This window comes from Protomyctophum bolini (assembly GCF_963924005.1).
Source record: "Protomyctophum bolini genome assembly, chromosome: 24".
NCBI classification, from domain to species: domain Eukaryota; kingdom Metazoa; phylum Chordata; class Actinopteri; order Myctophiformes; family Myctophidae; genus Protomyctophum; species Protomyctophum bolini.
In genome coordinates, this window is record NC_137885.1 from 15,179,490 (window position 1) to 15,192,332 (window position 12,843).

Genomic DNA, 12,843 nt, shown 5'->3' on the forward strand with positions numbered 1-12,843 from the left:
CCCTGGCAGGTGAAGTCAGTGGGCATACGTCAGCAGGGGACATACAGGAGCTGTACAGAACAAAAACTCCAACAGGCGAAAGCATGCATTTGTAACAGTTTGACAGTCTAGCCAGGCACTGGCATTGGGCATTCCTTACAAACAATTGTATCAAGTGTGTGGATGTTGTTTGAGTGGCTGTTGTCATGGTAAGTTGGTAACTGACCAGGCTGCGGTACTGGTGTTGTAGCAGTTTGGAGGAGCGGCCCTGCGTGTTCAGCGAATCGAACGACTTGATCCTCAACGAGGTGGATTGACGGACACACACGCTGTCCCCGCCCACTCCTACAGGTATGTCTGTGCATACACAGCAAGAGAGAGAGAGAGAGAGAGAGAGAGAGAGAGAGAGAGGTGTAATTAATAACATGAATAAAACACAGTACAACTCTTGCGCATGCACACAACATAGTTGCGTTCAGCCCTCGAAACACCATGGAAACGCGTGGCGCTCGCCAGTGTTGTTTTAGTGTTAGTCTAGTTTTAGTCGACTAAATGTCATAAGAATTTAGTCGACTAAATCTACAGTTGATTTAGTCGAACAAAATGTATTTGGGCGGGGACTCGTAATGACAGTTTTTTTCACTTGCTGAAAATAGCCGATCTACAAGCCCACAACGCGTTGTGAGCTTGTAGATCTTCTCCTACAGAAACAACACCCACCTACTACAGTTAGTATACCGGTAATCGAGGGTCGCCTGTACCCAGAAAATGTCAAAAAGTCGTCAAGGGCACAAATTGACACTAAAAAGTTTGTCAAGGTCGTCATGGGCATGCAAAAGGGACGCTTCACCCTTTTTGCAAAAAATAAACAAAGAACACTTTGCTGGGGTCGTTATGTGTGTAATATGTGGTTTTAGATATTTTAGATTGTAGCAGTGTCCATGATGTCACAGACACTGGGCTCACTTCCTTCCTGGACTACAATTCCCAGGTGCACTGCTCCTCCTTGTGGAATGTGGATAGGGGGAGGGCCGTCTTACTGAGACAACTTGCAGTCCAGGAAGGAAGTGAGACCAGTTTCTGACATCATGGACACTGCTAAAATCTAAACATCTAAAACCACATATTACACACACAAAGACCCATGGAAAGTGTTCTAAATCTTCTAAACGTTATTAACACATATTGTTTTTGCAAAAAGGGTGAAGTGTCCCTATAATACATCATCAGTAGTTCTGTCATGTGGGTGTGAATACACCCTCTCACATGGACACATGGCCTTAGCCGTACCTTCAGTAGCCTTGTTGAGGGCAACCAGGGAGTCGAGGACTTTGGAGAAATTTAGACCCTGAAGAAGATCGTTGACCTCAAATGGCTAGAGGTGAGGAGAGGAGAAGATACATGTATGATATTGTGAAAGACAAACGTTGCATAATAGTATAATTACCCGTATAAATGCAAATGCATAAAAAACATTCCCACTTCCCACTCGTGTCTGGCCCAGGATTACATATAGTCTAAGCTGTCCTTCTAATCTCTCATATCTCACTCACACACACTCACACACACACACACACACACACACACACACACACACCCCCCCCCCCCGCAACTGAAAACCCTTCACTAGCCCCCTAATCTTGTGTGCGCTACACACAGTCTTATGCATTCCCAAAGGCTTGGAGTGCTCATTTTAAATACTGCGTCCAGGAGGCTGAACATCAAGGCAGTCTGCTGTGGCTCCCTAGGGTCCAGGGGTTCCGTGGAATACTTTCATATTGGAATTTAGTTTACAAATGTCTCTTATAAATATCATACAATTATCAGTATCTATCTTCTATCTATACATCTATAAATACACCAAGTCTCTCCGCGTAACTCGGGAACCGTTCGCCCCACAGACTTCAAATTCGACACACGTGTTCCACGTCACCACAGGGAGTGTGTCGAGTCGGGCGGGCCCACGGTTGTCAAGAACCGCCCCAAAAAGGCCTCTGCCCGGGCTCTGGACAGGGGGCCCCTGCCCAGGGTCCATATATGGAGCTTGCCTGTTCTGACATCATTCCGACGTCTGCATAGACTCTATATTTTGGGATGCCTGACAAATAACTCCATATATGGGCATAAAAAGGGACACAGACGTAATATCTGGGTGGGGCATCCATTTCCAACTTGCATCATTCGAAGTTGGCCAGTGCCCAACGGGCACCGCTCTAGTCTATAAAATGTGTATTCCACAATTCTGCAGAGATAACATACACGGATAGATCTACTGGAAGATTTATCAGCAACGCCATATTGGTCAGTGCTTTCTGGTGGGTTTTTTCTGGTGTTTCTTTAACATCCCCTCCAGACCAGCTTTCCCCCTGCTCCCAAATACAAATCAGTATCCAAAACGGAAGTTTTCCTCGCAACAAATCTTGTGGCAAATAAATGGACGTATCTATTCTACAGTATGTATCCCCGTCCCCTACGTAGACAGACAAGCAAAATGTGTGCTCTTCCTTCCTACGGGTCAGCAGATGTTTGTGGCGATGATGAGGGGGAAATATTGATAGGTTTCTTCAGAGAACAATTAAGCAATGGACATCGGAGGCCGGCACAAAACAGCAAAAAGTGAAGACTTCACAATGAGTGACTGCAATTAATACCGGTACGCCCGATATGCCAGGGGAAGTTGTCAAAAGCAGTGATGGACGGTACCAAGCAAACTAACGAGGCATGATTCTGAACCACAGCATTCAGGATGAGGATACATATCCAAAGACAGTGAATATTTTAAGAGACTGAAATCACTAAATGAAAGTGAACTGCGCGTGAACCTGAGACTGACGGAGTCAGTTGCCAAAACTAAACATCCACACACTATCACAGAAATACTCATATTACCAGCATGCAAGAAATGGTCTGAGTAATGCTAGGAACAGATGCGGTCATCAAGAACATAAAGACCATTCCTATGACACCAGCACCATCAAACGGCACAGTGACGAGTCCACACTGCAGACTGTTGCTGCGTTTTTTACACCAAAAGAAAAAAGGACCTGTAAGGTCCCTGGTTGCACACTGGACACGTTTTCGGATTTTCGGTTTTCCGAAAAACGCATCAAGTGTGCAACCACATTTAGTGTGTGTAACATAACCGTCTTTCTCCTCAGTGTAGGGCAGGAGCCTCCCTCACAACATAATAAACTGTCTTCTGCCTTCGTGTGGTGCAGGAGTATCCAGAGAGTGCTATCAATGTGTTAAATTAAATGCCCAACCTCCTATCTTTCTCCGCTGTCTCTCACATACATCATGAATGAGCTCAATAAGCAGAGGAAAAAGCCGTCGGTCAGTAGTACAGGACCTCCGCGCTGCACTGACCACAATGACAATGCCCCTTCATATTAACCCATTAAAACTCAATGTCTGCCAAGGACTTAATTAACTGATTTTTTAGCAACTCCCACAGCGCCAACGACGTCTTTTACGTCTTTTTCAAACGTGTATAACATTGGGCAAAAATAAAATAAAATAAATAAAGAAATGTATAGAAACTGGCGCCCAGGGACTTTTTGGCACCCCTTAGTAGCGATGAATGAGACCTGAGGCCGATTCTAAAAAACTACTTCTAAATGAGTTTTCCAAAATGGTTTTCTGACAAGCGCTTGTTAAACAAAACAAAACTAATACATAATTAAAAAATATTATAATAAAAAATATATAATTTGAATGTTGACACCATCATAATCTTGAAGGATAACAATACAATAGTAATAGCCATTAGACACATTGTGAGCTTGTAGATCTGCTAAATTATTTTATGAATAAAATGCAATTTTGTCCATCCTGGTGATTCATGACCAGAAAACCTTTGATTATGTGGGGAACAATTTTTTTATATTTAATTATATCATGTACTACATTTAATAAATATGCTTTTTTATTTTATTGTTTTCACAATAGCAAATGGTCATGATTCAACAGGAATCTGGATGGCTTGATTCTAGGCTTAAAATAATTTATATAAATACATATTTGTAAATGGGGAAAAATGAATGGCCCATTTTTCAGTGGTGCCAGAAAACCATGCCCACTGCTATGCCCTATTGACTCAATGGTTGCAATGTCAGGACTAGCGAAAGGAAACCGGGTTCAAATCCGGGGATAGAAGAGAAAAGTCTCCACATTATATTGTTTCATAAATGGATGTCCTATTTTATTCTTTATCATATCGACAGTGTCATACAAAAGTAGTCAAGATGGCTGATCTACAGGCTCTCAATATGACGCAATATAAAATAGGGATGCCAAGATGAAAAGTGGTATAGTCGGTCTTTGCGTTTTATAAATATTTAACCAATGAAAAGTATTAACAAGAGCTGACTAAATAATACAGTAACTACGTTGGATCTAATGGAACGTTCTCCCAGATTCTACACAGTAATGGTTTATGCCAGTGGTTTTCAACCAGTGACCCTTCCAGCCTGGTGGTCCCCAGCTAAATGATGGACGCCCTTTCAGCGGGCCGATGAAACTAGCATGGAGGACGCTAATCTGACAGTTTTTTTCACTTTTTGATCATTGGTTCTGTGCTATAAACACCCTAAAACGTAAATGTGGTGGTATTAAAGTGCTGGGTTTTATAAAACGTAAATATACGATTATGGCAAAAGTATTTACACAAGTCTACAAAATTTTTGTGTAGACTTGGAGTAGGAGAGACAAATGTTGCCATCTCCTATGGCACCACATCAATACAGCATGGAATTGTAGACAAAATCTTATCCGACGACAACAAAATATTAATTGGGTGCTAAATCTCATCAAATGGTGGTCCGTGGCTCAAATGCCTAATAAATACCGTGATATGAAAAACAACTGGTTTATGCACAATCATTCACCGTTAAATAAACTGCATGCTAGATTTTCAAAGTGGGGCCATGCAGAGAGTATCACCACTGCCCCACAAGGTCAATACCCAGCATCTGAGGAAGAGCATTTCTTCAGTAATGTGATCGCGAGAGCCATTCATGACATGTCAAGACATTCGGCCTTTGATTTGATGATTGGGTTGGTTTGGTGGCAGGGGAGCATGCCAGCCATCCCACATATGGTAGAAGAGGGGGTGAGCAGTCCATTATAGGTCCACACCGCCCGGGGAGAATTATTTGACAGTGTAACGCACATGCCTCCTCCACACAGGGTTTGATTTGCTGGGATCATTCATTTTTTAACTCTGCTGGTCAGACTGAATGAAATGCATGCATTTCGTTTTGGGGAATGTAGACTCATATATTTGAAATAGACATTTGAAAATATCACCGCTTCACCTCCCAATGTATGAATGAATGAACCATTGTAAAGCGATTTGAGGACTTGGAAAAGCGCTATAAAAATGCAATTCATTATTATCACAATTATACTAAAAATGTTATGCTACCACATTAACCCTGGTGTCCTTATTGCAAGTAAATTTGTCAAAATGATCGGATCTAACAATCTCACAATGTTGCTTCACGACAAAAGATCACAACAACAACAACAACGTTGCTTCGTGTTGTGAGCTTAGATTGGCTATTGTATTTAATTGGCTTTTTGTACAAAGCCCACAGACTGCAAAATAAGCCCTTGGAAAAGGCCATGGCGTAGAACTGTTCAGATTATACAGTGAAGATGTCTGGAGGTCATTGTAATTAAAGCCAACAATCATCACGATACTTTGTTTCCAGGGCAACAAACACATTTGTCTAATTTTATAAATATAAAATTGTCCTGTGTTAAATGATCCAACATATTTTATGTGGAACTCCCACAGGCAAAATAGCACATTTTGCATGTTTTATGTTAATTTAAACTTCTTCTTTTTTAAGTGCATAAAACATAATTTAATAAGTCCCTTTATCCAAAATGCTTTGCAGTGTTCACGTTTATACGCACAGATAACACTGAAACACAACCTGCATGTTTCAAATCGGTTCAAACTTCAAATGGTTTGTAAATATCACCTTGAATCTGTAGCCCTCATAGGCATAGTCTACATGGGACAGTCACCAGAAACACAATGAATACAATACAGAACCTGGCAAAAAAGTGAACATTCTCAACATCCCGGTCACGAAGCCAGACAGTTAATAGCGAGTATGCCAAACAGATACACACATCCTACATCTCATTCCTTCCCTTCTTCATCTACACTACAGCATGCTTATCTCTCTCTCTCCTGTTCTCCTTCAATGTCCTGCACAATCAATCATTTTTTTATGTCTTTAATTTTTAAAGAACACGAGTGCAGGCCAGTTCACAGATCATTTAACTGCTCTGCAGCTATTACATCTGGACAAATAATAAATGCTCATGACTAGGCAGCCAGGTAGCCAGCCACTCTGGGGTCCTTACACTACTGCAAGCATAACCCCCCACCCCCCAACCCGATCCCCCGCCGTGTTAATTATCCACGTACTGTCACTGTGGGACAGACAGTCACCGGGCTTCCACATGCCGAGGAACGTCTGGATCAACTGAACAGTAAGTCAGGGACTGGTGTCCCGGCAGGCGACTGTGAGCAGCTGCAGCCAATCTAGTAATGGAGGTCTTGGCTCCCATGAGCAGGCGACGCGTGGACCTAGCTACCGTAATCAACCTGATTGGAAAATCCACTGGCTGCCTGACACACTGAATTACATCAAGCCCTCCCCCATCCTTCGCCTTCAAACCCCCCTCCCCTCTTTCCAGCTGTCCTGAGGAGACTCTCTCCTTCCTCGCAGCATTCCTCTCCATCCTCCCTCTCTCATTCCTTCCTTCTTCCGTCCCCGATCATACCCCAATCTCTCCCCTTTCCAACCTTAGTTAGTTACCTTTACCGTCTCCTTCTCTTCTCCCCCGGCGTCTACTCTTTTTTTCCCCCTCCCGTCCTCACTCTCACAGTATCTCTCCTCTCCATTCCTCTCCATCTCCTCACGATTAATGGAAAGCTCGCCTCAAAATACCGTCACCCTGGGTGTACAGCCAGCGGAACTGTTCAGCCTGGTATTCCTAAACATAACCTCAGTAAACTATGCTTAAAACGGTTAAACCTAACCTTAACTTCAGTAAAACAGTGCCAAAAACTAACCCAATTAATCACATTAATCCCAGTAAAACTATGTCTAAACCAACCCTAAAGGTATTTCGAACCTTATTCTCAGTAAACCAATCCAAGAATACAATACGGAGTGAGGTCGGCGGAAAAAAACAAGGGCGAGCGTGTTTTAAGGCGAGCATTACGGATACCCTCCTCACGACCCCTTCACTGACTCCATACTCCCCTCAGTCTCCAAAGTCTCCAGCTCTTATAAATTGCTGCACCCCATTTGACATTGAGGGATTTTCTTATCTGTCCTTGGGCTGGGGTGTGCGCTGGAGGCTGAATGGGTCAGCTCAGCTGCATTATCACGACATCAGCATAGGTTCAAATACAGTGCAAGACCTGTGTTGAATGTCAACGTCTCTCTCACTGTCATAATGTATTCGGGAGCAGCTGTGATGTGGATTTTTCTTTCCTCTCCCTCATCCAATTAGTTCCTGCCTCTCTCCTCGTATTTTAAAAAGGCAAAGTTGCCTAGAAGACAACGTGAAATATGCATTTGATTTATAACCCACTGGCCCGTAAATTATATGAATGAATTAGCAAAGTAGTGGTATACAATTAATCCTCAGTGTTAATGTAACTTTGGAGACCTTTACCATTTGGGTCCAGAGTTATATTAACAATGACGATTCAACTGTGTAGTTCTACAATCTACATCTCTACAGACTACATCTGGAATTCTCAACCTTTTTAATTTCAAAGAACCCTCCATTTTTGGCCTGGGCCATGGCTCAGGCACCTTTACTGATAATCCTGTCTGGCAGTATGCCGCGGGTTCAACTCCCGATTCCGGCGGCCTTTACTGCATGTCTTCCCCCCCCCCATCTCTCTCCCCATTTCCTGTCAGCCTACTGTCTGTCCCTCCATAAAAATATATAAAATAAAAGGCGAAAGCCACAAAAAAAACATTACAAAAATAAACCCTCCATTTTGATAATTATGATCCGGACCGATCGAGCCCCAACTGTGGTACACATAGCAGATATAATACAACCTCACAACGCATCACCATTTCCATTTGTGAGGCGTTGTGAGCTTGTAGATCTGTTATTCACCAAGCATGACACCAGCACGCAGTTAAGTATCATTCAGGCTTTAGCCGTGGGGACATCCTAGACTCGAGTTTCTACATCCATGATGTTGAGGTCTAGTGCATGGCTACATCAACGGGCCTGATGAACATGAAAGTGAATGAATTCATTATTATTATTAGCAGTAGTAGTAGTAGTATATATTCTATTTCTGTACTCGATTGGGTCTTGTAAATTAAAGTGTTAACGTTATCTTTTAGAAAGGTCTCCTGTGGACAGGTGGTGAAAATTAGCCTTATGCTAACACACAATTGCATCTAGGAATTTTACTTGAAGTTGTGCACTGAGCAATGTGATTATGATGTCAATATTAAAAAAAATAAAAGAAATACGGCCTTTTAGCACCTCAGAGAATCAGAATCATCTTCGTTGTCACATCACAGTTTTACAAGTTAAAAAAAGTGGGTGAAAAGTTTGTATGCATACCCGGTATAGTTCCCATCTTGTGAGAAAGGCCAGAAGAGGCTCGGTTTTAGGAGATCAAGGCAAGAAAGAAAATGCAGACGCTTGTTCCACACAAACAGCACACTCGTAGGGTCTCTCGTAGCTAATTTACAAACAGCACAGCCGTGGGGTCTCTCTTATCTGATTTACAGACCGCTGCGGCCATCAAAGACCAGGCCAAGCACAGCCAGCATCTTCACATGGAGCCTCATTAAAAGAGTGGCAAGCTGGGAATGAGACCACTTTATTCAGTACGCGACGCCGCCGGCTGCATAATCTGCTCTTTTCCATTGCGGTGCATGCCACAGTTTTTTCCACAGTCATACATTAATCAATATACTACTGTGCAATGTGCATGCGTGTGCATATGGCCATGTGTGCGACTGTGTGGTGCGTGTTTGTGTGTGTGGTCATATCAGTTTGGTGCCTTTCACGGAGAAGGTGTGAGGGAAAGGCGTTACTCTCTAGTGTGCACAAGCAGTGCACAATACACAAACTGTAGTCTCTCTCTCTCTCTCTCTCTCTCACTCACACACACACACACACACACACACACACACACACACACACACACACACTTCAGTAATAAACATACAGCAACGTTTACTGCTATGACTTAATGCCAGACAAAAACACAAAACCACTCTTTCTTGTTTCCACAACAAGTGCTCAATCTACCTTGAACAGATGTCCCTCAATCAAATATGATCAGTTTGAACTTTTTCATTAAAGTCAAAGACAAGTAAACATGTCCAATATATTTGAAAACAGAGCTCGGGTGATGATGCTATTAGCTTTATGGAAGTATATATCTACAGATTTACTTGTAGGCTATACGGGAAGAAAGCGGTCCAAGTAACCTACAGTAGTACAGTCAGAGGTAAGTTGTCCAGTTTACTAAAAATGTGGTTTAAGTAGCTAATTAGTTCATGTTGTTTCTGTAGAACAGACCTGTAAATCATATATACCGTTAGGTAGGCTATATATAATAATATATAGATATACCGTAGTTCAAATAAACTCACCTCCACACAGAAAGCTCCGCAGCCTTTTAGAAACTCGCTGATGTTGTTCTGACACTCGCCGTCACTTCTGGGTTCGTGGAAAACCTACACAAGAACGACACACATGCAGGTGACACACGGACGGAGGTGATGACAACAACATTGAGTGTGAGACTAGGGTTCAGTTCATTCACGATCACGAATCATTATGATCCGGAGTGGGACCGGTTCTGTGCAGCCTGCTGCCCCACAGATAACAGACAGAATGAGTTCAGGTCGGACCGGTAGATGTGGAGAAAAACATGATTATTATTCCAGACGCGTTGCTGTACTGACTGACTGACACTGTGCTGTGCACTTGTTCTCCTCCTCCCCGTCGGTCGGTCGGAACCGTCGGATTATTAGCCAGAAGGAGGAAGTGACGTCATGTTGTAGTCCGTTCCATGCGGCGTGTGTGCGTGCGTGTGTGTGTGTGTGGGCGTGACGTGTTGGCTTGAATTTAGATACTCGTTTTTTCGGCACGCGACACCACACTGACCACAGTAACTAGTGTTACACGTTTTGTTTACAATAGGGTCCACGTCCACCCTTTTCAATTCATCAGAACATGACGTAGGTACAATACAACACTTCCAAGCCAAAAAACTGTAAAATTAGCTAAAAGGGGAATGAACAACTGTAACTGAACGACCAAATTGTATATTCTTAATTGCCTTGCCGATTTGACGCGTGTTGCACTGCAGACCTAAACGAGGAAACGTGCCGCTGTATCATCAGAAATGTCCTTTTAGTGCAGTGTTATAGTCTAATGCCGTGGGATTATTTTGGTTAAACCAAAGAAGAAACAAACAGTAGGCTACTCACTCACACACAGGCTAAAGACAAGACGTGAAAACGAAAGTATGTAATTTAGCCTGTTATAATTGGCCAGCCAATCTATAAAATATTTAGGAATATGACGTCTTTCTTTTCCCTGCAGCCACTGTCTGGGAAAGAAAGAAATTCCCAAGTAGCCTATTTTATACAGACAGCAAAATTGTCTCTCATGGGACAGTTGTTTCTGTCTGTGCCTCCAGGAGGCTGTTTTAAAGAGGGTTTGTTTTGTATTTAAGAAAAAATGATCTCTCTCACACACACACACACACGACACCCCTCTGGTTGTGACCGGATATCCCATAGCCTAGCCTGAGGAGTATAACCTACAGCCAATTTACAATTAAATGTCGATTATAATTATTCCATGAAAGGCTAGAAGACTCGTTCTACTAAATGTATCGTATACAACCCAAAGCGCTCACAGACATAATTAGACCAGAAATGTTCTTCTTCTTTTAAAAAAAGATTTTTTTTAAATGAATGATTTCCTTTCATATTGCACACCATTATGTACTTACTGAAGCAGAACCACAATATTGTGTCTTGTCTTACTTTGTCCAGTGTCCCGGGTCGCAGCCTCTCCAGCAGCTTGCACAGCACCACTCCATCTTTTAAGGAGGATTGGAGGAAACCCTCCGGGTCAGAGATGCTCTTCTTAGGCGATTCCAAGACCCCAAGCGTGATAAGCCAGGTAACCGTCTGCTCTGCCGAATTCATGACTGTTTCTGTTTGGTGGTGATGAAGATCAACAGCAAACCGCGGGTCCCAAACTCTATACTTTTGATTATTGGCCTTTAAATAAGAAAGAAAGAAATGGGAGTGATGCGATTTCTATGGTCTTCTTCGTTGTTACCATAACAAAAGAAAGACGCACACGTTGACTATGCAAGCAAATTAATAAAAATGGCCATGGCGCAAAAGAGGTGAAGGAATAAGAAAGGTAAAACAAACACAACCGGTTTCAGTTGTGTTCTCGTTTGGCTACTGTCTCTCTCTTTCTCTCTCTCTCTCTCTCTCTCTCTCTCGTCCGGTCCGCTGCCAATGAAGGCATGTAGCGGATGATGACATCACAGACAGCGGTTTTCAATAAGCAAAAAAAGAAGCACCAGCCCGCATCTGTCTGTCTGTATTTTATTTTATTTTATTTTATTTTATTTTTTCATTTTATTTTATTTTGCCTTTGGCATTTTTGTTGTTATATTTAGGTCAAATTTACAGCCTAGGGGAAATACATTGAAATTCATTGAACTACATCGCCCTCTGTCGTTGGTTTTCAAACATTGCCTTGGGTTTCAGAATAAATTAACATTAATTGGCAATTTCTCTCTCTGTGTGTGTGTGTGTGTGTGTGTGTGTGTGTGTGTGTGTGTGTGTGTGTGTGTGTGTGTGTGTGTGTGTGTGTGTGTGTGTGTGTGTGTGCGCGCGAGAGACTGTGCATATGGGGCTGTATTAGGATCTGGATTAATAATAGTCTATTGATGATGATTGTCATGTTAATGAAGGAGACAATACTGCTATATTAAATATAGATGCTGCGAGTGTAATAATGCGATTTTATAGTCAAAATACAGGAGTGTAATAATGGGTAGGCCTATATAGTACTGTGAATCCTGTTTTTTGTACAGGCCTGAAAACCTATTGCAAATTTAACTATAAATATACAGTATACAGTGGTGAAAAATGACTATGTGCAAGTACTGTACTTTTTGAGGTATTTGTACTTTTGAATTCCGGACTTTTTCTTGTAACGGAGTATAGCTCTACATTGCAGTATTGATACTTTTACTTAAGTAAAGAATTTGAGTACTTTCCCCACCACTGCATATACATACATTTCTTGTGGCGGTGCTCTCCTCCTCCAGACTATAGACCGATTCAGAAACGGGTCTCATGGTCGCAGGCAACGTATTTCCTGTAGGCGGAGACAACATATCTGCGGTTTCCCCGCACCTCCTTCTACTACAGTGAATGTGAAAGTGACTGATGTTAGTCGGCCTCAAACGTTACTCTTTTACCTGCTTTTCACTAACACTAACATTACAAAGATGCCCAGAACATTGGGATGAACCTGTGTAGTTTATGGCTGCTCCAACAGTAGTGGTAACATTAAAAAAGACGGAATGTCAAAATATCTACCGCGGTGGCTGAGACCAGAGCCATATAGTAATGGTTGAGACAAAGCAGTGAAAGGTCTTGAAAGATACATAACGTCAGTCTTACCCAATACCCAATCTTTCTGTTTTAGGAACACAAGGCTGCTGTACTTTATACCTCATACTTTAATGCTTATGTGGCCGGGTGGGTGCAGTGTGGGGTAGTGACGAGTAGAGTGGGCGTG

The 12,843-nt window shown here is 42.4% G+C and overlaps 1 protein-coding gene across 3 annotated transcripts in view; it reads right to left on the bottom strand.

Annotated features, from left to right (window-relative positions):
- LOC308311398 (rho guanine nucleotide exchange factor 7-like) overlaps positions 1-11,475 on the bottom strand; it is a 36,439-nt gene extending 24,964 nt beyond the window's left edge. For all 3 annotated transcript variants that reach the window (XR_013963652.1, XM_080758084.1, XM_080758083.1), the window contains exons 1-4: positions 11,058-11,475; positions 9,651-9,734; positions 1,270-1,354; positions 206-336 (exon numbers count right to left, since the gene is read on the bottom strand). Coding sequence is in view for 2 of the 3 variants with exons in the window: in XM_080758084.1 (XP_080614210.1) it covers positions 206-336; positions 1,270-1,354; positions 9,651-9,734; positions 11,058-11,222 (465 nt within the window). In the remaining variant the exon portion in view is untranslated. The remainder of the gene's footprint in view (positions 1-205; positions 337-1,269; positions 1,355-9,650; positions 9,735-11,057) is intronic.
- Between the last annotated feature and the right edge of the window lie 1,368 nt (positions 11,476-12,843).